At 35.4% G+C, this 25365-nt stretch overlaps 2 protein-coding genes across 5 annotated transcripts; both read right to left on the bottom strand.

The window, feature by feature from the left end:
• Nucleotides 1-31: 31 nt before the first annotated feature.
• LOC105158836 (Alkaline-phosphatase-like family protein) lies at nucleotides 32-17258 on the bottom strand. 4 transcript variants are annotated; one of them, XM_011075723.3, is made up of 22 exons: nucleotides 17106-17258; nucleotides 16985-17022; nucleotides 16595-16894; nucleotides 16457-16491; nucleotides 16180-16301; nucleotides 12238-12327; nucleotides 12000-12119; nucleotides 11759-11842; nucleotides 9624-9701; nucleotides 9295-9420; nucleotides 9131-9220; nucleotides 8409-8444; nucleotides 8264-8319; nucleotides 5982-6129; nucleotides 2542-2986; nucleotides 2336-2427; nucleotides 1642-2191; nucleotides 1286-1421; nucleotides 1013-1054; nucleotides 732-888; nucleotides 564-647; nucleotides 32-468 (listed from the first exon to the last, which is right to left on the bottom strand). In XM_011075723.3, exons 3-22 carry the CDS (start codon nucleotides 16876-16878, stop codon nucleotides 370-372), a joined length of 2874 nt encoding a protein of 957 aa, XP_011074025.1. In that variant the 5' UTR covers nucleotides 16879-16894; nucleotides 16985-17022; nucleotides 17106-17258; the 3' UTR covers nucleotides 32-369. The 4 variants fall into 4 exon arrangements, 3 of the variants coding, with proteins under 3 accessions (XP_011074025.1, XP_011074026.1, XP_088734808.1); XM_011075724.3 differs by having other exon boundaries at nucleotides 17145-17247; XM_088878682.1 differs by having other exon boundaries at nucleotides 16985-17255.
• A 1204-nt stretch (nucleotides 17259-18462) lies between these two features.
• Nucleotides 18463-24842, bottom strand: LOC105158835 (guanosine nucleotide diphosphate dissociation inhibitor 2). Its single transcript, XM_011075721.3, has 13 exons — nucleotides 24590-24842; nucleotides 23211-23273; nucleotides 23012-23095; nucleotides 22778-22885; nucleotides 22488-22660; nucleotides 21832-21943; nucleotides 21652-21732; nucleotides 21497-21559; nucleotides 20735-20836; nucleotides 20360-20484; nucleotides 19310-19520; nucleotides 19144-19218; nucleotides 18463-18829 (listed from the first exon to the last, which is right to left on the bottom strand). The coding sequence occupies exons 1-13, from the start codon at nucleotides 24674-24676 to the stop codon at nucleotides 18779-18781; spliced, it is 1335 nt and encodes a 444-aa protein (XP_011074023.1). The 5' UTR covers nucleotides 24677-24842; the 3' UTR covers nucleotides 18463-18778.
• Nucleotides 24843-25365: the final 523 nt, after the last annotated feature.

The raw sequence follows: 25365 nt of genomic DNA, 5'->3' as shown, positions 1-25365 counted from the left end.
ACCACATCAAATATATTACAAATACTCAAAAGATCAAGAACTCTACTTGATTAACTATTCCAATTGCCAAAATTTGGACATGATTCAATGCCTTCGAAACGAGACATGTACTGAATAAGAGAAATTTTATGCTACTCATTTGAGCTGCCTAGGCGAGTCTACCAGCCATTGGACGTGTGAATGATGATGTCATAAAATGAAAAAATAACATCATCGTGTATCATCCCGGCGCAGTGGGAGTGGATATAAACTGATCCAGATATCCCAAAATTGTGGGCAAGTTCTATATCTAAGCATTCATCTAAGAACAAAAAATTGTAAGGCGGAGGAAGGAGGCAAATGAACGAGCCAGATTTCTGCAGCATCTATTCACGCGTTGTAATAGAGTGCTGACAAAAATATTAACAAGTCGCCTAGAAGAAGACCCACGATGTCAAAGACGAACTTTGGGGCAAATAATCCCCAGACCTGCATTGAATATTATGGAGGAATATTGTATTTTAGTAGCCAAACGGTATATGAATGTATTGATTCAAATGCAAGTAAAACGCTTAGGAGGATACCATCAAATGCCGCCTGTGAATTGTGACGCATAACATTGTGAATGTGACTGGTACGGCTGTGATGAATCCATAAATCAGATACACCTGAAAGACAATAGGAGATCTGTAATTTACGGCTCAGGACGCAGTAGAGAAGTTAGAAGTGAGAGTTGTTGGAAAGAAACGTACTTGACATAATCTCATTGAAAATACTTGTTTGTTCTGTCTTTGCGGATAACAGAATGCAACGAGGAGGGGAAGTCCGAATATAGGAAGAATGTGAGAGAAACCAAATGTGTCGATTGCCAGAAGGATTGCTTGACGAAAAAGGTTGAATTCATCAAATCTGAGATGGATAAGAATAGTAAGCTGATATGCAATGTCATGTTTCTTTGGCCTTGAAAGAGAAAGGCGAAGCAAGGGCCATTAGGCCCTCAAACCACAAATAAAGTGAAATAGGATGTTCTCACCCAATAAATGCGGCTGCATATCTGAGGCCATCAAAAGCACACCTGCATAAAGTAACTGGTAATTGAAAGCATCATCATAGAAAAAGAGGAAAACAGGAAAAAAAGCAAAAAACCAGTGATAGCTCATAAACCAACAGTACTAGCTTAGTCATTTCCTGAATTTACAAGATAGCTACAGCTACTAGAGCCTCCAAGAACAAATCAACGATCACAAAGAAGATCTATGACTTAAACAATGTGCTCAGACCTTGAAAATGGTGCAAAGCATCTTACCAATGACCTGTACTGAAGAACATGCAGACAGCCAGAAGGCTCCATTGGGTCACAGGAAGTACATAAGAGAGTGAAGATCTAGAAGACTCACTGCGAGTATCCTGTTCCAAGGCCATTAACCTAGTTAAGCACCAACCTACAGAGAAACAATCAAAGACAAACATATTGGTAACTGAAACAACAGAGACCTAAAATTGCCGGTCGTTATTTTTCAAGAAGAAATTATAGAGCGAAAACCCATCAAATACGGAAAAACATAAGAAATCAATGAAGGAAATGTAAAGAAAAGCTAAGGATCAAGGTTGGCTCAATTTTATTTGCAATAACAAGAAAAAATTACAAGGCAGAGCAAGCACCTCCAATTGATGATGCTAATGCAACCAAGGGACCTTGTTTTCCAGACAGAATAATGATCGTTGAACTCCAGGCAGATAACAAGGCCAACACTTTAGCAACCGTACATTCTTCCAAATTCTGAGCTCTCTCCCTAACAACCAGTTGACTTATTGCCAATAACGACAGTTGTAGAAGTCCAGCAGCATAGGTTACTCGAGGAATTATGTTTCCTTTTATCCCCTCAAGAAACGGGGGCAGACTAAACAGGCTACTATCTGAGGCCCAATGTAAAGGTATGAGCATATAATTACATAAAGTTACTGCAACCACATACTTCAAAATTCCCTGAGAGGAACAAGAAGCAGTGCTCTTGTACAGCAGACATGCAACCATAATAAGAGCTGATATAGGCAGGACTTCAGCAACATACATCCAGAGCTGAGAGTCATTGTCAATGCCCAGTGTCCTTGAAGGATCAACTTTCAAGAATAATGAATTCACAGCCTGCTTCAATTGCCCAAGTTCAATACTGATTCTGAGCATAGGAACCAAAAGACAAAGCCCAAGCGCCTGCAGGTTCCAACAAAAATTTTAGCAAATAGCTAATTGCTGCTGCTAGTTTCTATCAGCATCCACAACGAACACATCGGAAATTCAATATATTCATGAGCGATAGAAATCGCAAATGTCAAAGTACTCATAACAGAAACCTACTTCGAGTAACATTATCTTCTTTGCTATTGCACAACGTAGTTGATATATTGCAATTGTTGCCAAAAGAAAACTAGCCACTCGCCCTTCTTCTACTGCATCCCATAGTAATATGCATGAGGACAAACACCAAATAAATGAAAAAAAAGGATTAAAGATGTGTTCGTTAAGCCATGAAAGACAGTATCAGAATCAGATGGAGGACTTACAAATAAAACTGTTAGAAAGGAAACTGCAGGCACGTATCAGAACCAGAATACAAGCAAAAGTAACCCCAAAGAATTCCCTAGAATAGCGAGACAAACAAGATTGAAGTCCACATTGCTTGTCCAACCTCCTGATAAGAAATAGATGCAGATAGAGTGAACTTAACATAATGAAGAAGCCTAAACCCATCAGCTTCAAATTAAACTCAGTCCAGTTGGATCGCGCTAGAGCAGCAACACTTCCCAAAAATTTAGAGTACGCATCAAGTTGCTGTTTGACGACAGGTAAGGGTGCAAACGCCTTGTGACTTTTGTCCAGTGAAAAATTCTTTGAAGTGCTTGACCAAAGCTCCTGTGCTTCAGCATACAGCTTTGATACGTGCAGCAAGTCTTTCTCTGAAAATCCAATTAATGACAAAGATGAATAGACATCAATGTATTTCTTCACCTGCATAAGTAAATCCTGAGTTATAGAAAAAGGTGCAAGAACTTCAGATCTTCATAGTGGCTGAAGTTTATCTCCAAAACCATAGAACCAGCTCACAACTCCAGTTACAAGATATCTTAATTCTGAATCTACTTCTTGAAGGAGAATTGTAAATGTACTACTACTCAAACAAAAATGTCACAATCACATCCCCGTACAAAGAGCCTCCAAAGTCCATTTCCCAAGGATATGAAAAGCTCAGAAAGTACCAGAACCTTTCTTGGAAATGAAAATGGAAAAATCGTGCTTACTTGACTATGTTATTCCGATCACACAAGTAACTGCGAAATTTGCTCAAAGGGGGCGAAATATAAAATAGATGGGAAGACAAACTAAAAGATCACATGTTTACTCATCAAACAATAGCAAAACAAAGAGAATAAATGATCCCAAAAGCAGGTCGAAGATGATAAGGAAAACTTAATGGAAACTAGATACTATACCAGGTGGGATTGCCACCACATCACCTTCTACAATTATATTCATTTGTAACCCAGTTTTGCCTCTAAACCAAATTAATAGTTTTCTCATCGTCACTTCTGCCTCCAAATTCACAAGTTGAGATGGCTAATTACATAGGGCTAGTGAGTATGAAATGGGGGAAATTATTTAAAAAATGCAGGGAAAAAAAAATTAAGAAAATGGGGTTTTCTGAAAATGTTTAGAAAAGTAAGTGGCACCGCAGTGCCACAATTTATATTTTTTTAAAAAAAAAATTTATATGCCACCGCGGTGAACTGACCACGGTGGCTGCTTTTATTTATAAAAAAAAAATATTTAATTCGTGAATTGCAATTCACATTGTGAATTCCAATTACAATTAATATTTGTGAATTGGGCCAATTTGGCCCAATTCACAAATTATATATATATTTTTTATTTTTTAATAAATTAATTATATTTAATTATTTTTAAAATTACATTAATTTTTAAAATACAATGAAACATACAAATGTATTTTTCTATACAATTCTAAAAAAAATACAATGAACCATACTGATAAGTTTGCGACAATGTTGGAATCCTTCGATTGAAACTCGAGGCCAGAATTCAAAATTTAGAAAAAAATGCAAGTAATTCTTGTGATACTATAAATGTATAAATTATTATCTTATAAAAAAAATGAGCAATTTATTATTTTTTTTATTTTTTAGAATACAACAATTCATAAAACAATTTATTTTATATTTAAAATATATTATTTTTTAAATATAAAATAAATTACTTTATTTATTATTATATTTTAAAAAAAAAATAAAATTAAATTGCTAATTTTTTATATAAGATAATTTATAGTATCACAAGAATTACTTGTATTTTTTTCTAAATTTTGAATTCTGACCTCGAGTTTCGATCGAAGGATTCCAACACTGTCGCAAAACTTATCAGTATGGTTCATTGTATTTTTTTAGAATTGTATAGAAAAATATACACTATTAAATTTCTATGTTTCATTGTATTTTAAAAATTAATATAATTTTAAAAATTAATTAAATATAATTAATTTATTAAAAAAAATAATAAATTTGTGAATTGGGCCTATTTCACAAATATTAATTGTAATTGGAATTCACAATGTGAATTGCAATTCACAAATTAAATATATGTATATATTTTTTTTTTAAAGAAACTTTGTCACCGCGGTCAGTCATACAAATGTTTTTTTTTTAAAAATATAAATTGTGGCACTGTGGTGCCACTTACTTTTCTAAATATTTTCAAAAAACCCCATTTTCTTAATTTTTTTTTCCTGCATTTTTTAAATAATTTCCCCTATGAAATGCTACTCGTATCACTAAATACTATTGTAATACATGAACTAAATTATATGACAAGCACTAAGGATACAAGAATCATCATAATCAAATTAACTCAATGCACTTAGAGATGAATGGAACATATCACCGTATCAACGACAGATCTGAAGTCAATCTTTGGTGATAAATGAAAACATGCTCAAAATTGTTCTTCAATATAGAGGGGATCTGTTCCTGATACGGTGATAATGTTGCATTCAAGACTATGTGTCTAAGAGCTAGTACATATCATATTAGAACAGCATGAGACAGGTATAATAACTTTTTTGACAGAAATGAATTGAAATTGTTAATGCACTATTAACTACCACCTCATCTAAAAGCTTGAGTTGTAGAGTGGACACAAATTTTATTTATTTAGGTGATGTCTTCAACAGGCACTCTCATCCTAGCTGAATTCTTTTCCTTAAGCTAAGTGCATGTACTTTTTTAATGAATGGATGGTAGCAAGACCTGAACTCCTTTCTGAATACCGTTACCAACTATGAGTCCAATTGTGCTAACTAGCATTGATGTGCCATAGGACTGCACAAAGAGGCGCATGCTTTTTGTGGGCAAAAAATGGCAATTCTTGTTAACAAATTCTTCTTGATGTGATATAATAATCACTTAGCTCATAGCAACTTAATTACTGTCAGATACTTCTATGCTTAAATGAAACATATTTTACCAGTCCTTACAGTAATTGAATGACAACTATGCTTCACTTGGTGAAATTTCAAATGTTAATTTTGGGTTGTTATAAAACCTAATTACTTTAAGTCTGTGTGGACCAACTCCGTACCCAATTCAATTTGATTTTGCAGGTTCTTCTTTTTCAAATAAAACAATGTCCTAATGAGACAACTAAAACACAAAGAATGAAAAGCTGTATGCAACATTATCAAACTCTTAATAAGGAGAACATTTTTATTCTTACTGCATAGGCACCATGATGATTTATCATTTTATTGGAGAACAGAATCAACAAGTACCGCGGGAAGCAGAAACTTCATTATGTGGTGCGCATAAGCTAGAGGAGAACATGGTGCTATTCTCTTGTTATGGAAGAAAAAAAAAAAGATATTATCTTAATCAGAAAATGCCAGGCCTTTATACCAAAAAGAGGTAAAAATATAAGGAAACAAGAAAAGATGTACCTGCCAAGAATTAATACAGAGGACATTGACATAGTATTGCATCCAATTTTCAACTTCCAATGGACTGCTATCATCACCAGTGGTTGACTTTTCCTGATTCAATGTTCCACCAGCTAAGGAAAAGAGTTGAGAATTAACACGCCCAATACTGAAAATAGATGAGCATCATTAGAATTTCTTCACCCAAAAGACAAAATAAAAAAAATACAAAGCACAACAGTGCTCTAGAGAGCCAGTGGCATGCAGTTTTTTCCCATGAAGGATCTTTGCACGGAGGAAAAAAATGTGAAGCCCAATTTACAGAACGGATAGCCAAGAATTTTCTTAGATCAGAGTAGTCGAGAAGCATCAAGCAATGAACACCACAGAAACCAAGTGCGGCAAACTCAATTGATCATTACAGATTTGTGAAATGCCTCATCATAGTCCAGTTGTCTTGCATTATTGGCATTAATCACAAGCCATCCTCAATGCTCATCATGAGCATAAACTCATGCAATAAGCAATTGTCTTTTTTTTTTCTTTTCTTTTTATGTTAGGCTATTGTATTAGATTAACATTTTAAAAATAAATGTTGGTGAGAAACTGTAGGATCTCCATGATAACTATCAACAACATATAGGTAGGAGATGGAAAGGAAGAAGTACATGAACAAAAAGATGTCACTTTCTCCAATCTCAAAAATAATCTTTCCTTCTCCTGTTTCCATCAACTGGATGCAGAGCAGAAGGGAACACCACATTGGGAATGGGAGAAGATGGTATGACTTGGATGTTAGGCTCAGAATATGCACAAGTAGAGCAGCATTTATCAAATCTCTGAGTTATGTGCTTATATTTGAGAGTGGAAGTGGATTTAGAAGGGACAATAACTAGTGTGCAATGCCTAGTTTATTATCAATTATACAGACTGTATGAACTAAGTAGGCAAATTTGACCCAAAAGGGATTGATATGACCTGAGAAGTCGAAATCTTTGATCTTTAAAGACTCAAGAAATATTTTCTTCTTTTACACTCCCTTTTCCATCAAAGGGGAAACAACAAAGACTGCCAAATGAGATTCTAGACACCACCTTCCAACCATGTTTGGCTTCAAAGTACTTTTAGATCAATAGTTTTTCCAATACCGACTTCCAACCATGTTTTGCTTGAAAAATAATTTTAGACCAACAGTTTTTCCAATTGAAACTGACATGGACGGTTCTTTTTTATATAATCCACCATCCAAGTTATGTTGTTGTAATTTGTTACCCCCAGTTCTGGCAGTAGCATATCAGAATCTGAAAATTTGTTCCAGTTCTTGAACCACCCACATACTGGACTTAGTGTTCTAAACACAATTGTCTTGCATAACTTAATTTTCAATTTTATCCCAGGATCAACCTTACATCATGCATCCCTATTCTTCTATTCCGTGGTTCAACTGTTGGCATATATATTTTACTCAACTGGTAGCCAAAGAGAAGCTCCTTTACAGTGTAATTTTTACAGCTGATAGGTAGCCAACTCCAACAGCAATAAATGAAAGCTAAGCACTTTAGTGTTACAGTAATTCTTGACTAAAATACCTAAAAGTTAGTCAAATACCAATAACTACATTAGTTTGACACTCTGGGTACGTGTTCGGACCATAGGGCATGATAAAATGCTTATTAATATATATTCTTTTATTGAAATGAGTACTGGTATCGAGATAACAAAAACATGTTTCATCTCCACGAATATCTAGATATATTATTTTATGGAAATGAGTACCGGTTTCTCCTTCCCTATTCTCATATTTAAGTAGATTATAAGACCATCCTCATTTAGCTTATTACTTTCATGAATGGGATGTTGTCTCCGAGGTCAGAATCCCTTTTCCTACAAATCCCATGGTGCTTTTGCACAAGTTCACATAATATGGCTTAAGTGATCTGTTTCTGACCATGATGCTCAAAAGCGCAATATGGCTTGGAGTCTTGGACCTTCAGAAGTTGAACCTTTGATCTAAAATAAACAAGTTTCCTTCGACAAACATTTAGCTAAAGATGTTTATATGAAAGAAAAATCTATCTTCTCGTATATTTTTTGTTTCTTATTATAATTAAAGCAAAATATATACTCTAACAATTTCATTTCTCGACAAAGCAGTTCGGATGGTTCCTGAAAGTGAAAGATGATATGTTTTCCTCAAAAGGCTACACAAGCATGTCATTCTTTTAAAAAGAAAATGGGGGAAAATATCAGGGAAGAAGAATAAGATAAAGAAAAAGCCTTCAAAGGGTTCTTGTACTATGTACCTCCCAAAGGGAAAGGGAAGACCAAGCAGGGCGGACACAGTGGCAGCGAAATCAAGCTGCGAAGATAGGCTGGATTGAGTGGATTTCCAGAAAATCTCATGTTTAGAAAATCTAGAGCATCCAGTGGTGAGTCAAATTAACAGACCTGTGGAATAGAGTTAATGCAAATCCTCCTCCCATGCTGTGCATAACAACAGATCATATAGATAAGAAGGATGCCATATACTTGATGATAAGATGTTCACAAACATTGGTAATCAATATAGAACAAAGGCAAAAACATATTGTGCATCCAAAACATCTTATTGTAAGAGTTTGAAGAAAAGAATGACCAATGGACGTATTGACATCTATCATGATATTTGACTAGGATGTTTGGACCGACTTAATTAGAGAAAAGCATGTGAACGAAAGACCAACTTTTTATGCACTATATTTTTGTAGAAACAGAAAAACCCTAAAAAAGTGTAGACAGTGGCTAACATATTGTGTTGAAACTCATAAAATATCAGTGAGGTGAGATAACGTTCATACATCCTCTTCTTTTCTGTTCGACTGGTTGGTCAAGAATAATATTGGAGATGAAAGTTCTTTTCTTATTTTCTGAAACTGGGCAAGTGTTTCCTCCTTTAAGAGAGCAAAGAATCAAAAGGCCACCTTTATCTCGTTCAAAGAGAAAAACCACAGGGACATGGAGTTAAGTGGAGGGTTGTGTAGAACAATGATCTACGGGAACGTAGTATTTTTCTCCTTTTTGGTCTTATGTAGCTTTTTTGGTACTTCAAACTATTCCCGACACCCAAATTTTTTTTTCATAAGCTGATTACATGCATTCTATCAGTGTTGTGATATGATCAGTGGGCATACCATATCCAACTTGCAAGACGAGCTATCAGCTGCAGCAGGTGGTGGGAGCGGAGGCTTCTTTAAACTCAATGCAAAAATTGCTGTTTCCACCTACATAACATGCTTGTTGGTAAAAGTTGTTACAGCTATAATATATTCCTGGAAGAACTAAAGAGAGGCGGTACCTCCTCCGCAGCACCTCCCCCATGATCCCCATTGATGGTTTGCCCATGATCTCCCATAACAAGAAGCATTGTATTTTCATGTAAACCCCCAGGTCCACTTTGGCTCTCAAGCACTGAGACAACTTTCTGGAGTATTAGAAAAGTGACATGTCATTATAATAAAAGAAGAAAGAATTTTGCATACAAGGACTGTTTTACACAAAAATTCAGAATACATAAGGAGCATGCCTTATCCAAAATGATAGAGTAAAATCAGAAAAGGGGAAGCTGTTATTGGCATTTCTCCCACGGATCTAGTTGCTACTCTGTATTGGCAGAAGATTAAGTACCTCTATAATTTCATTGTACTGCTCCAATTTTTGTATCATTGGGGTAGAGTCGACACCAAATATATGGCCAGCATGATCCTGTGTCATATATACAAAATAAAAAACAAAAATTTTCCTGTTGCAACATATGCAATCAAATGCTGAGATTACAAGTTATTACATAAAAATGCTTTGGTATAATACATATACATACATATATATATATGCATGCCAAACAAGGTCTGGAAATAATGTCGGTCGGAAAAAGTGAATAGAGACAACAAAAGGTGGCACATCCTAAAACCTAATCAATCCACCTAATTGAGAAAGAAGAAAATATAAGTGCCATAAATGGAATTCAGTTGAACATGGTCTCCAACAGTTGAAGTGCCTCAGAAGTAAGCACCCAATGATATCAGGAGCAAATTCATACCAATTAACTAAGCCCCTGAATTCTACAAAATTCTGTTACTGCTACTGGCTTGATTTTTAACATACAGTAAAAACTGAATGTCCTCCACTCAAATCAAATTTTACAAGTTTGGCATTGGAAGTTTAGCTCATTTTTTTCTCAAACGAAACCATTTATAAAGATCAGGAGCCATTTTTCATGTACATACGGCCCTAAATGTTCTGGAACAGATGATAACTGGAGCTTTGACTTTGAGAGCAAATGTCTCTAGGACTGCTTTGCTTATCTTTGAATATCTTTACTAGTTTACCCTTCCAATTTGCAGATGCAGTACCCACTTCTACTTTTGGTACCCTTGAAGGTTTCTGACTCTCTCCTATATTTGGTTGGGCAAACTTCTATGACCGGTGGAAGCTGTTGAGGTGAGTTAAAAGGAACACATCCCTGCGTCCCAATAGTTCAATTGGAAATAGAACGGCAATATATTTATCCAAATCACAAACATGTTTTCTGCTTCATGAAGTAAAAGTACATGGTCTAAATAGCAAAAGGATGTCCTCATCAACTATGCTTTTAACAGCACCGACACTAGAAGAATGTTTAGCATGTGTTTTGGCCACTGGAATTCAGCAAGCAAATACTAATATCGATTTCTCCATTGCAAAGTCCAAAAATGGATGGTGGGACTTAGACGTGTTTCAAATCATGAATTTGATCAAAATCAGTACATCCAGAAAAATGTTGACTAGAGAAGCAGAAACATTTCTATTACTGATATGCACAATAGTGATCTTGATGTCATCAGAAACTCGGAGTGACGACTGAGATTGAAGAAATACAAGATATTTCTACAAGTTAACAGTTGAATATTATTTAGAGGGGTTATATGGAATCAACATTAAGCATAAAAATGTGACTTTGAGCAACTGTTTCTTAAGCTTGCAACTCTTAACCGAAAAGGGATTTCACATGTCAACTAAAATTAGTATGACAAGCTGGAAGATTTGATTTGAAGACATGATATGGTGGAAGAAATGGTCCTATGTGACTTCTTGCAAGGATATCAGAATTTTTAGGGACATCACTATATTATTGCTGCCGATAAAAATTCCTGGCTTAACTGCTACATTATGTTCAAGCGCTGAATATGGCTCAGTGTTGTTTCTTTTCACATAAGCAGTCCAAAATATGCAGCCCCACAATTCCTTAGAAAACCGCCAAGAGTGAGGACTGAACATTGGGTGCACATTTCAACTTGTAGCAAACAAGAAAAGAAAAGGATGATATGCTAACAATATTCATCCTTTGCTATATGAAAACCCAGTGCTGTAATCTGATGTTGATGACTATTCAGGCTACTGTAGCTTTCCTGGAAGGTTTCCTTTGATGCCAATATTCATTTAAGAGATATATAAAATTATAATTAAAAAAATAAGTATTTTCATATTTATTTCAATATTAATCGAGTTTTTTGCCACCATAGGTAGCAGATATGGCTCATTCCCTACAACTGGTCTCTGATTTTTCCAAACTCAGTTGAATATTTTCAAACAGTTGGATGTTCATATTTTCCCAAAAAGCAGACAAGCGAAAACATCCACTATTTCTCAGCACGGCTGAAGAAAGGTAAGTGCAATCAATCTCACGGGAGACAATAAAACAAGGAAACAGAGAAAAGTAAAAATAACAACAATAGTAATGATTATGATGATGATGACAAGAATAATAATAAGATAAGGCTTACAACACCCAGAAAATGTGCTATTAGCACATCCCAATCTTCTTCATACAGAGTGGGGAATAAGTTCATGATGCATCCGTTGTCTACCTGGACAAGAAAATTTCATGGAGAATTCAAGATCCAAGGAAAACAAAAAAAAATATGTGAAAACATTAGGAATTTCAGATAAAAGACCAACTTTATAGACAGGTATATCTCATCGTGATAACAATTATAAAGAACATATTTGAAAAGAAAGGCATACCGTATCAAGGTCTTTGACATTGAAAGACGGGAAGGGATAAGATCTGACGAAATGATGTGGAAACAATTGCAACCATGTGTCATCCCCCATCATCACCACCCGCTTTCCATTTTGAACCAACTATAAGCAAGATTATGAGTTATAATGTATCAAGAACCAACAGCAACAAGAAGAAGAAAACTAAACACCGGAAACTTTAAACACATTAACTAAGTATTAATAAGAAATAGGAGCAGACCTGATGTATCAAGTTATCTTCAACAATTGCTGGAGCACCAAAGCTGTTTCCTACATCAATGAACGTGGGAAGCCCACCAGTAGTCAGACCCTGCAAGAGAGTTTTATTAATTTATGGCACAAACATGCATCTAAAGTTAATTGAGGAAAACTGGATATCAATACTTTTGCTTAATGTATCAAATCAGGAGGTTTCCAATCTATATATGCAGTCCTCGACACAAACTTATGATTCGTGAACTGTTGTATAATAACCACATGGGACAAACATTATAAGTCTTAAGATAAGCAGCAAGCTTGCAAACAAGTAATGAAGGGATTCAGTTTCCAATGGAACATGAGACAGTAAAGACACTATTACAGCTTTGTTTGACTGAAGAGAGTCACATGGAGTGAAGAAAGCAAACAACCAATCTACTTCAATGTATGACATTCACACCGCTAGTGCTTCCATGACCAAGAATGAAGCTCCTGTACTGTATATTCAAGGAAACTCAGTAATACATTGGAGATTTTGTGGTTACTTTTGTTGTCAATGATTCTTTGGCTGGGTTTTTCTGAGCATTCTGCAGCTTTAAAATTTCATATTGATTGCAAAGAAGTTACAAATCAATCCAATATCATAAGCCAACACGTCTCCGAAAAAAAAAAAACAGTTTAGGCAGGCAACTACATCTTGCACAAGGGCAAAGGCAATCTTATCGTGCGTAACACACAGCAATCCTCTCTCACTGTCACCCATTTCATTAATCATCTTCTCCAACTCAGTCGACAGTTAGCAATTAGAATCCAGATGGTATAATTATACCTCCCAAGCATGCAGTACAATTTCATCTTCCAAAATATCACCCTCCACTAGAGGCAGGTCAACAAGTACCCATATATGCCAACACACAACTGAAAGAGGCCCAAATATAATAGTCCAGCACATTATAAATCTTTATCAGAGCAACACGTGCCAGCTAAGGTCTATAAGAGGAGTTCTCAGAGATTAGTTATTAGTTTGCTCAACCAAGCCGCCCATGTATCAATCTTCTTGATGTTTTATTCATGTGTCAAGAAAAATAAGAGAATAAATTTTTATGACTAGGAAAAACAGAATTTGGTGGGCTATATACATTAAGGGTAAATTACATGTAGACTACATGAGGTTTTCCCTAATTACAAATAACTAACAATTAGATTGAAACAATTAAAATTACCTTGAGATTTGTAATGCATTACAGGGTCAGTTGGAATAGTAAGGAAATATCCTCACTTTTTCCAACTGAAAAAAAAGAAAAAAGAAAAAGACATAAATAAACTTTAAGGAAATGATTAAAAGGCTCAACAAATGTGTTAATACCAGATGGAATTTTTGCCACTATCTCAATCATTCTCCTCTCGGTTTATTTCACTGGACAAAAGCACTCCAATTCTGGCTCCAAATCTCGTGAAGGACTGTTGGACAGAAGAGGCTATGTCCATCCTAACATTGTCCCGGCGGTTTTTCACTCGTTTGGAGCTTTTAGTTGGATCTAATTTCAACAAACATCAGAATAAACTCAAACCATCTGCAGTGTTGTTGATATCGGCTCAGTCTAAGCCGCCATTATCGCTTTCATCACCACTGATGGTTGTGCCTCTACCCCACTGTAAGCCACTGACATCCGCAATGGTTTTACTAGTTCTTTGCCTCAGATGCGTCCCAGGCCGTAGCCAAATATGGATGAGTCCTACTTCAGGAGAAATTATTTAGTGTCGGTGGACAAGTTACCATAACGGAGGATGAATTGGGTGTGGAGGAAGACAATGGAGAATTGGGGAGGAAGCAAAAGGGAGCAAGAGAAATACAGCTAGTCTTTACTCGTCTTCCCCATATTTCTCTCATAGATTAGACGGTAAAATTTCTCAAGTGATAGAATGTGTGAGTCTAAGGGTGGATGCTCTTATACATTGAGAATTGGAGGTTGGAGGACCAAGTGGAAGGGCATTTTGCATTGTCACTTGCCAAATCGAAGTTCAGCCCTTGAATGTTAAGACATGTGCTTAAGGTCAAAGAAGACATAGCTTGCTTTGCAATGATTAAGTGGTCCATGCTCTTCAGTTCAAATGAATTGAAGTTGCATAACTTGGAATTTTGATTTTGATTAAATTCAAATGGATTAGGAGTTCCATTTTCATTAGAATACAAAGTGCTTCATAGAGAAGACATGTAACGAATTGTAAGGAATGCTTAAAATTAGCATCTAAATATATAGAAAAATGCCAAACAGCTAAAGAAGTTTAGCTTGTAAAGTAGATTAAAATATAACATGTAACTACCTACATTTTGTAAAGTATTATATTTAGGTCAAAAGGGTATTTTCTCCAGTAAAAATGGTCACATGAAAGTAAAATCAATTCCCTTTGCTTGGAAGGGTAATTTACACACAAATTCTACCAGAACCCTATTAGGAATAAGATATAAGTAAGATGGAGCGAACCTCAAGGGAGGTAATTGTAATTTCTGGTCTAACAAAGATTTATTTGTAATTAGGACAAACCTTAGGGGTGTGGATGTAATCTACCTATATTTAATTGGCATGGATACATGGAACTGTGTCAACCGACAACCTTTGGTACAAACTCCATGTTTTATTTTAACGAATACCACCTAAACTAGTTGATTAACCTTATAGATCCTACTCCAATGTCAGACCAAAACCCATGGAAAGACACAAAGGTAAGGAGGGCATATAGACACACGAAATGCTAGGGCCTAGAGAGGAAGTTACTCCATGAGAATCACTAGATGAACAACTAGTGCTCCATATTGGACCCTAGCTTTTCACTAGATTTCAAAGTATTGAGCAATCCTTGTTCAATTAGCAATTCTGGATGCAATCTATTTTAACAAATACACGGAATTACTTTCTTCATATACTGAAACTTCCTAATGTAATCTTATTAGCATACAGAAATAGCCTACAAAGATTAGCAATGGTGCCTTTGTCTGTTACACTGAACTAATATAACTCATGAAGATCCTATAACTATAAGCGAGATTACTTTCTTTATATACTTAGATGTTCTGATATATTCTTATTCCTTAGCATATTTATGCAACCTATGAGATTCCGAATGGATTGAAGATGCACAGACACTAAATGCTAAGGCCTGTATTCAAATTAAGTCTTGTTAACCAAGCAACGAGGAGTCAATAGTTTGATCCTAGCCTTTGGTCAGCATTCGCAAAAAGCATTGAGCAGTTGCTCTTCAGTTTACAATTCTGGAAATACGCAGAATTACTTTCTTCATATACTGACACCTCCTAATATATCCTTATTACTTCACATACAAACATAACCTATGAAGACTCACACTAGTTCTCAGGAAGTATTGAACTCAATATAACAAAAACATGAGATGCTAGGGCCTAAACACCAAAATCTTACTAAGGATATTCAACCGACATTAGCAACAGTTTCTTTGTCTGTATTCTTTTCCGCTGCAATAGTGAATCACACTCAAGCCATTTTAACTTTTGCAAGTAGTTTTTGAACATGAGCAATTATTTGATCAAGCTCAAAGAGCAAGTTTGAGCACCCAATTCCAATATGACTTTCCTCACTCTAATCCAGACAAGAGACATGGAAAAATGCAATATAAGTTTATTTTGTTCCACATCTTATGACAGAGATGGTCTCTTCAAAGTCTAGGAGATCAAAGTTTGACTAATGCTCCTCTATTCTATGGTGTCTAAGTAGATTTTCATTGATTTTATATGGAAAAGTTCAATATTTATGAGCAACTACTATACCTACTGGAAAAGAGGACGCTGAAATTTCAATAACCTGATAAAGTACATGAAAGGTTGAAGTAGCCTCATCAAGTGAAGCATTCAAAGAAGATGCCCTGGAACGCCTGTAGAAAAATATGCAAGTCCACTTACTGCTTATGGAAAGAGTAACAAAATATTCACCTTTAGACGCTGCAAACTGGTGGTAGGGGGATCCGCTATAGCTTTGAAAATTCCAGCTGTAGATTGATTCTGACTAGCGAATTTGTGTATTGCTTGTAACTTATCCATCCATGGTTTCTTCTCTAGAAGAAATAACAGATATATTTAAGAGAACTGAAAATAGAAGATGAAGCAGTTGGACAAGACTACTCAAAAGCTACATATGCAAGTAAAAATGCATATTAATGTAGAGCATCAAATGAAAAGAAAACTAATTCAACGAATCAAAGTTACTTGCCTGCAAAAAATGCACTTGGAGCAACAAAATCAAACCTACAAAAAGAATAAATTATAAACACTCAATATAGACATAACCACAAACAGACCAACTAAAAGGTAAAATATTGCCAGAGACTAAATGCAAAAACTGGCCAACCTTAGAGCATCTAGAACAATGATAACAAGACGATCAACAGCCGGTTTGGTCCAACAACTTCCGTTGGCATTTTGATCAGGAGGAGGAGGGAAGCAGGGAGAGTCCGCAACATCGTTGCATTGACTATATTGGGAAAGCTCAGAGCGGGTGAGAAGGAAACCCCTAGTGAAAAGCAAAATGGACAAGCTGTGAAGCAGCATTATTCCCAGGGAAACTGCGATAGCCCATTTCCACCCACCCAAGTCCCCATTCCTCCCGGAAGCCCATTTTGCCGGCATTCCCATTTCAGCTCTTCCAAAACTATATAAAAAATAAAATAAAAGACAAAATTCAGACTCTAACAACGTTAATTTCGACAGCGTTTCGGTGATAAGTTCATCCACACGCAACCTGGTGAGCAATCTTCAATACAACGTGAAAGGGACTTCCTGAAAAATGAAACAGTACGCCTCTTGATCCAAGTACTATGATCATCAGCAAAATCGATGATATAGAATAGAATGAATCTGACTTGCAATTCTGGCTGTTCCGCGGCGTGGGTATGACTCACCGGCGTGGCGGCGGAACTGCGGCGGAGAGGTGGCGACGACCTGGTACAGACAGAACGATTGACGTACGGAAAATACTTACAACCCGAGTTCTAAATTCCCAATTAAGTCCTCTGAAAAAAAAAATTCCCAATTAAATTAAACCGCTCTAAAAATATAAAATTATATTTTTCTTGAAAAAAATTTAAGTTTATATTTACCATCTTTTCGAAAATTGGTCTTTTGCACATAACCCCTTTTAATTATTGTTTGAACAAAAAAATATCAGTATTAACAAAAAATTATATATATTTTAAATTTCACTTTTTATTTAATATTCATAAATAGAAAAATTGCATCTCACTCTATATATTTATTACATTTGTCTCCTTATAAATATAAAAATATAAGTATAAATATTGAATGAGACACAAAATTAAAGTTTATATAATTTTTGTTGACGTCAGCATTTTTCTTCCAAATCTAATTAAACAGGTCAGATGTAAATGGAGAATTTTCAAAAAGTGTATAAGTGTAATTTTTAATTTTTGGTGGGAAGTGTAATTTCATATTTTCAAATGGGATTTAAGTGTAATTAATCTTAATTATAAATACTCCCTATTTGTTTGAAAAATTACTAATACTCTTAGTTTTTTACGATTATATAATAACTAGCCCAATTAGCTAGTATTCATTAAGTTTTCAGCAACTTTTTATAAAAAGCAGAAAAAAAATGTCCTTATGATTTATTAATTATAATTTTTCATTTTTTAAAATTTAATAAAAAAATTATGGACTAATAAGTGCATAATTTTTTTCCTCCATCTTGCTCGATATTTTTTATATTTTATTGTTTTTAGTTTTTAAGAAATAGAATAAGGTTAAAATTAATAGTTTCGGACTTTGATTCATAAATTAAATAATTTCATCAAACATCGTAAAAAAAATAATAGTCTTATAAATAATAAGAAGATATTTATAATATTAAATCTCATGTGGACTTATTGTATAATAAATTGAGAATTTTTACAAAAACTTGAATTGAAATAATGAAACGATATTAGAATGAAAGCAAACGCTCCTTATTTAAATCAAGTTCTATTTTGAATACATCATAACATAATTGATAGTCTTGAATTTATAGATTTTCTTATTTAATCGGACTTTGCATATAAAAGAATAAGGGTAGCAACTATTTATAGGAGAAATGGAGTTGAAATTCCCAACCTGCCATTAATCAGCTTTTAAAACCGATGCTAAATCAGCAAAATTTACGTACTCGCTAACCGATGCTAAATCAACATATTCTCTAATTCAGTGACTAACAAATTTAAGGGAAAATGTAGGAATTAGTGTACATTTTATAACACTTTGTCTCCAGAAGTTTCAGCTAATAAAGGAGATAATCGCAACTTGTACAGAGTCCTTTCTTAATCCTGAAACCATACCCTTTAAACTCAAGGGAGGTCAGCTTTGACTTTGAGCATGGACACCAAACACATGATTCCAACAACCATTAAAACATACTCCAAACAAATTTCAAGTGACACCACCAGCAAGTTACAGGTAAAAGTTTATCTCCAATTTTACAAGGAAAGTTCTATCGGTGCTTGTCCTCGAGACATGGGCGAGTTTAGCAACAGACAACGATCTTTTCTCATTCTTCAGCAGCACTGGCCGCACTTAAATCCACATTAAGATCGAGAACCTGAAACACGGTCAGAATAAGAACAAGAAAAAGATTATAAATGTGAATGTTTTTGGAAGAATAGTGAATTCTAGGATTGATGGAATTTTGGTTGAATGTGTTGATGCAAATTAAGGGTCCATTAATCAAGAAAATGTTGCGTCCCCATGTCTGCAGACTTTCTATATTGGACTGAAAGCAGTTTGCAGTTGATTCAAGATATTATATTTCAGCCTAGGACATTAATATTCTATGTATAGCCTACATATTAGATACTAAAATTATGCAAAATGGTGCAAGAAACATCCTCAACTTTCCAATCTAACATCTCTCACCTTTCCAGTGATCAGGGTATACATATTCAGCACATCCATGACGGTGGACTCAAAGTGAGTGGTGGCGTCATAACTCTGTCGTATGGAGTTTAGGTAAGTACATATAAACTCACAAATGCATACATGATCGAGCACTGTAATCGGAATGGTATTCTCTAGAACTTACTGTTGATATGAAGCAATTGTCCAGAGAAGGCTCGTTGACTGGTTCATATCTGTCATAAGTGTCAAAGAAAATCTCATCCACGGGTCCAAGCAGATCAATCCCTGGCTTCAGTTCAGTCTCCGGGTGATCGGTTTCCGCTTCAGTTGAGACAAAAGCAATAAATTTTCCTTTTGGAGCAACATTGTGAGAATAAGAGCAACAAAACAAATACCTGCAAAACCAACAACTCAAAGTGATCTTAAGCATAATCATTTTTGAGTAGGGTAAAACACCTCAAAATCGGTAACAGGTAAACCATGCGTAGAAATGAAAAGGTACTGATCAGATCAGAGTCTATGGCCAAACCAAGTCATCCCACCCACCAGCTAAACTCCGACTTGCTTCCATGTACTATAATTCACCTATCTCTTTCTTTCTAGCATCTTGAATCATTCATTCCCAAGTTCTCAACTCTTCAATAAGAGGGTCTGGACCACCGATTGGAATTTTGAACAGAATCTATTATTCACTTAAATAATCTACTAAGATGTGACAACGCGGAAGCCACATTTCTAGGGGGCTTTGTTCCCAGCATTACACTTTTCTCTTGCAGCTCCAAATAGAAGGTAGGTGTGATAGAGCATATCGTGCTTCTGCAGCCTCCCATCCCATGCCATTCTTCATCATTGTCAACACCAATCAGACTTTGTGCATACAGATTCTTCTCAAACCACGCCATAGTAAGATCATCATATACGCAATTACTATCGTCAGAAATGATAAGCACTCAGTTTTTCATCCTTAGACCCCTTTCTCACCTAGAAACCAACATTCTAGGGAAACTCGCCCAATTAACACCTCCAATGAACCTATTTCACAGGTAACAAAAGCAATTCACAGTCTCTGGCCTTTTAACAATAATTATTTATGTACGATTTCACAAGAAGTTGCTCGCTCCATATCACCTTTTTAAGTAATAATTCTATTATTAAATTTTTTAGATAATCTGTACCGTCAACCAAGAACATGAAAATAATATATCCTTTTTGTAAGGCAAGTCAAGTTACACACATGTCAGATCTGCGGCCCAACTGTTTCTGAGGTAGAATAACTTGTGCTGAGTGTGAATCATTGGTGTTCGGAATTGGGTGGCTCATAATAGCAATGGCTCTAGCAACCTTGCCAACCTTCCTAACCTGTAATATATAGAGATATGTTTTAAAACAGAGACCTTGAATTTCATAATCAATAAAATGTGCCTGGAGAAACTATAAAAAAAATTAGCAACTGAAACAGCATATGACACATGCTATACATACGTTAAAGTACATAAACACTTCCAAAGTGCTTTTAAAATATTATGAGAACGTGAGTGATTTATTGCAGGATCAGTATAGACTGAATATGGAATAAATCCAACTCTGAATTGATGGAGAAAGAATTTACCTTGTTGGGAAGGTAGGAAGGATCACATACAACTTTTTTGCACTTGGCTGTTTCCCCCTCTGATGTAACACCACAGACTTGGCCTTCCTCATTAAACTCAACCTGACATTTGGCAACTTCATGTCAGGGCATACAAAATTACAATTATGATGACGCCTAGAACAAAAGAAGGACAAGGAAAAAACAGGACCGATAACACAACTAATATGAGTATCAAAAGCAAAGGGAAGCTTATGTTATCAGCAGCAGTTGCCATGAATGATAATGAAGACAACACTGAGAAAAATATAATAAGGGCAAATGTCCTACTTATTTGTTCAAACAATAACCATAGATCAATTCCCATTTAGATGGGGGTTTATTGACTACATCCCCTTATTCCATATTGCTATTTTCTTCCAAATGAAAGAAATTTTTTCCATTATTCTGAGCCTAATCTTCTTAGGAAACATCCAGAATACTTGCCACGTTCTAGCCAAAGTTATAGTCTTTTAGCACAAGAAAGTAGAAGAACATGCGTTATTCAATGAAAGCTCTACCAGTTAATAACCATTAAATTAAAGATGAATGTTTCTGCATATCCGCCCACAGTTCTCAACAAACAAAAACAAAGTTCATCTACATACAATCAATTTATGTGATATCAAAGTGAGAAACCTCTATCTCTTCCTTTTCTATTTTTAAGAGACGGAGAACTCTTTCATTTGGTGAGGTGGTGCTTTGAGGACAAGGGAGTAACAAACAAAGGCACGAATTTAATACCTTGCAGTCAGGTTTGTTCAACATGTAGGTCCCACCATATACAGCACTAAGCCGAGCAAATGCCTGGAGAAAATAAAAGAAATAAAGGATGGTATAACAAATGAATTGGCTGAGTGAACAATTAAACAAACATAATAGAGCAAGAAGAGACGGACCTGAGGAAGCTCTCCAAGGCCATACAACGGGTAGATGTATGGTGATCCTCCAGCAAAACGTGCTAAAGAATCTGCATAAAGCTACCATTCCGACAAAACAATGAGTCCATTATCCATGATCATCTGAGAACTAGAGAGACAGTAACCTAACACTTGCTTTGAAAAGGCAAAAAGACTTACCTTTATCCTTTTCACAGTGTCCAATGCTGGTTCATCCAAGTAACGGTCATCTCTGTGGAGAGCCAGTGCATGACCAATAAAATCCACAGTGTTGTCATCAAGACCATACTTCCTGTTGGGTTTCAAAATATTAATGTTATTAGGTTACCATTAACAAAGTGATACGCCAAATGTACGGGTAAACAAGAGCCATATCAAGACAATCTACTTTTTTCTTGAGAGATATATGGCTCAGCTCGACAGCAAGTCATATTACCATTTTTCTTTCTTCTAGCTAGGATATCAAACTCACCATTATAATGATGAACATGGATTTCACGTTATAAGCCTAAACTTCAGAAAAACAAACTCCCAACTTCCAGTGACCAATATCACAAAACAAATTTCCAAGTTCCTAGTGATGGTGTCGTCCGCATTCATGTTCCAGATAAGCAAAAACATTTGTCAATCCATCTCCGTCTTAAACCTCTATCTCTAAGTTCTTTGATACTAAGACTGCAACTATGCTTCCAGAAATATCTCCTAGATAACTCGAGCACGAGTGCATGAAAGCTTCTGAAACTTATAGGCGTACATACAATAGATCAAACATACTAGACTTTTTTCAAAGTATAAATCATTGACATGGAGGAAAAAAAAGGTTCAAAATGGCATACGCAATGAGTTCTCTAGTTGTAACTCTTGTCAAATCCAATCCCTCATGTGTTTTAGGATCGCATTCATTGTAATCTTGAACATAAATGAAGAACTTTCGGGCACGGCGCTTTTCAAAGATACCCATGAGAGGAGATTTGAGGGCCTCCATGTCAGTTGCAGGCACCTTATGAATCTGTGACGTTAAAGTTACCAAAAATTCAGAGTGAACCCATAATTATTGTGAACCTAAACCAAGAAAACCAACATCTGACCAAAGAGGTAGGAGGAACATAAAAGACAATGGCAATACCTTTCCTCTATTGTACACAAAGCTTCCATCAACAGCTTTGAAATATAAATATTTAGTGACATCAGTATGAATAAGGACCCGCACAAGTTCACCATTTGCCATAATATACTGAGATGGATGAAAGTAGCAATCATTAATCTCTGGATTAACATAGAAATAAAGAAAAAAAAATGGATTAAAACAGCACAGCAGCAGTGGAATTCTCTAGAAGACATCCAAAATCTTATTAAATACCTTTGGGATCATGTCAACATTATAATCCCTACTAGAACCCAAGTGAGCTGGAGGCTTATCACTTCCTCTAAATCGCTTCCAAAGCTGTGTGATTAAAAAGGATGTCCATTAACCCACAACATTATCCTACCTTTAATGCATGCCTTGGAGATATTTAAATAGCACTGGACATCTCTTTCAAGTTGAAAGAGAGGAATACCTGAATAAGATTGAGTGAAGTCGACTCCCCACCATAATAGTCATTACGGTCCATGTGCAGAACCTTTTCCAAAAGACAAGACAAGACAATGTCAATCCCAAACAACAGTCACATAGAATTTCAGGTCAACTAGGCAATATAGAATTAAAGGGAAATCTTATAAATCATAATAACACAAATAAAAATATGGCAGAGAGGCCTAAATAAGAGGTAGATAAAGCATCAATCAGGAACACCTGATGTGAGGAAAAACTAATTTCATGTCTTAGTTGTTCATGTCAAAAACTAGAAAATGGAAATATCACATTCTTCCAAGGAATGACATAAAAAAGGAGGAAAACACACACTGAAACATCTTATGCAGCTCACGCGTCTCAAGATTTCTTATACCCACAACTTGATAAAAACATAACAGAAATGGGATCAATGTGGGAAATAAATGAAAAGGTGGAGGATGATATCAATCTGGAGACCTCATTAAACATCTTAGTTTGGAGAATATCCACTTCTCAAACTAGCAATAAGGTATCTTACATATCAAGTATGACATATATATATCTCAGCAAATAAAACGCAGACTTAAGGTACCTGGTGCAAAACAAAAAATCTTATGGTAGGGAAAAAGATACAAAGTATAAATGACCTCAATACCAAATTTATAGAAACTGCACCAGGGATGAAAGCGCAAGAAACTCTTTACTCAAAGTATTGCAATGAAGAGTATAAGAAACTCTACACTCAAAAAGTATTGCATCAACGGAGGATGCTAAGATAGTGTATGCATAAGCATAACTCTAGGTCACTAGTACACAGCTATCCAACTTAATACCATGAGAAACACTTAATTCCAGATAACAAACCAATAGTCTGTGCAACAATTTGCAATGGATGAGCACAAGAAACTCTCAAAAAGTTTTGCAATAACAGAGGATGCTAGAAGTGAATGCATAACATTGAGTCAAACTCTGGTACTGATCTTGACATCATGACAGACTGAAGTCCAGATAATAAATTCATAGTCTGAATTCAAACCAAACCATTTAACATCAGTCCGTAACCAAGCAAATAATTCGAAATGAGTCCGAATTCAGCTGGAAACCCAGCTGATTCATAACAACCGAAAAAAGGAAGCAGAACTACAAGATCACTTCAACAAACTACAGAACTGATTGCACGCAAGATGGCGAACATTGAAGACCACCCAGATCAGAAAAACTGAATCCCGAGAAAAAGGGAATAACCCATTTCAGCTGACCAAAAATCAAACTAATAAATAAAGTCCACCCAACATCACAGCAAACTCAAAGGGCATAACTGAACAATTAAAAAAATCACTGATACAGAACACTTCAACTCTCAAACAAAAAAACGGCAACAACCTTAAGGCCATCGACGGATAGAAGACCGCTGAGGATGCATTCCTTGAGACCCGTCCCCAGCACTATCACGTCATACTCTTCATCCATCTCAGCTGAAACTTAAACAATCGCAGAGAAGGAGAGGGCGAAAAATGAGAAATTCAACCACACAGATCAACGATTTTAGGACTAGGGTTTTCTCCAGAAGTCAGAAGGGCTGAGATATTTCTTCTGTCTGTCTGAATACATAGACATACATATATACATCTGCTTTGATTCCTTTTCTAATTTATTACTATTTTAAGGAAAGAAAAAAAAAAAGAAAGAGAGAAAGATGGGAGAGAGAGAATGTGTATTGTCTGAGGAAAGCATAAGACCGAATAATTACACTGTCTACCCCTGAAATTTCATTTAATTACATATATATTCTTGACAGGACATATATTTCTTTGTAGTTTAGAAAAGTATATTCAGTATTTTTTATATTTATTTTAATCTAATAAATAAATTAGCCATAAATTATAAATTTTAGTGATATTAGCAAAAGAACGAATAAAAGTTCATATTTATATTTGATTGATTTAATACTAAATTATTATTGGTTATATAAATCTCTTTTTTATCAAATTACTCTAATAAGGGTGAAGATATACATTCTCACATGCATTACCTCGTCCGAAAAAATATAAGAGTGGCTTGATCATAAAATATTTATTTATTCCGCAATAAGTAAGTGACAACTCAATAGGAGGTAAATACGTATTTTTATTTTTTTTCTAACATAAAACATTTATTTG

This window comes from Sesamum indicum, linkage group LG3, assembly GCF_026168435.1.
Source record: "Sesamum indicum cultivar Baizhima isolate 11 linkage group LG3, ASM2616843v1, whole genome shotgun sequence".
In the NCBI taxonomy this organism is placed as follows: Eukaryota; Viridiplantae; Streptophyta; class Magnoliopsida; order Lamiales; family Pedaliaceae; genus Sesamum; species Sesamum indicum.
Note: the sequence above shows the minus strand (reverse complement) of the source record. Positions and strands in the feature narration are given on the sequence as shown.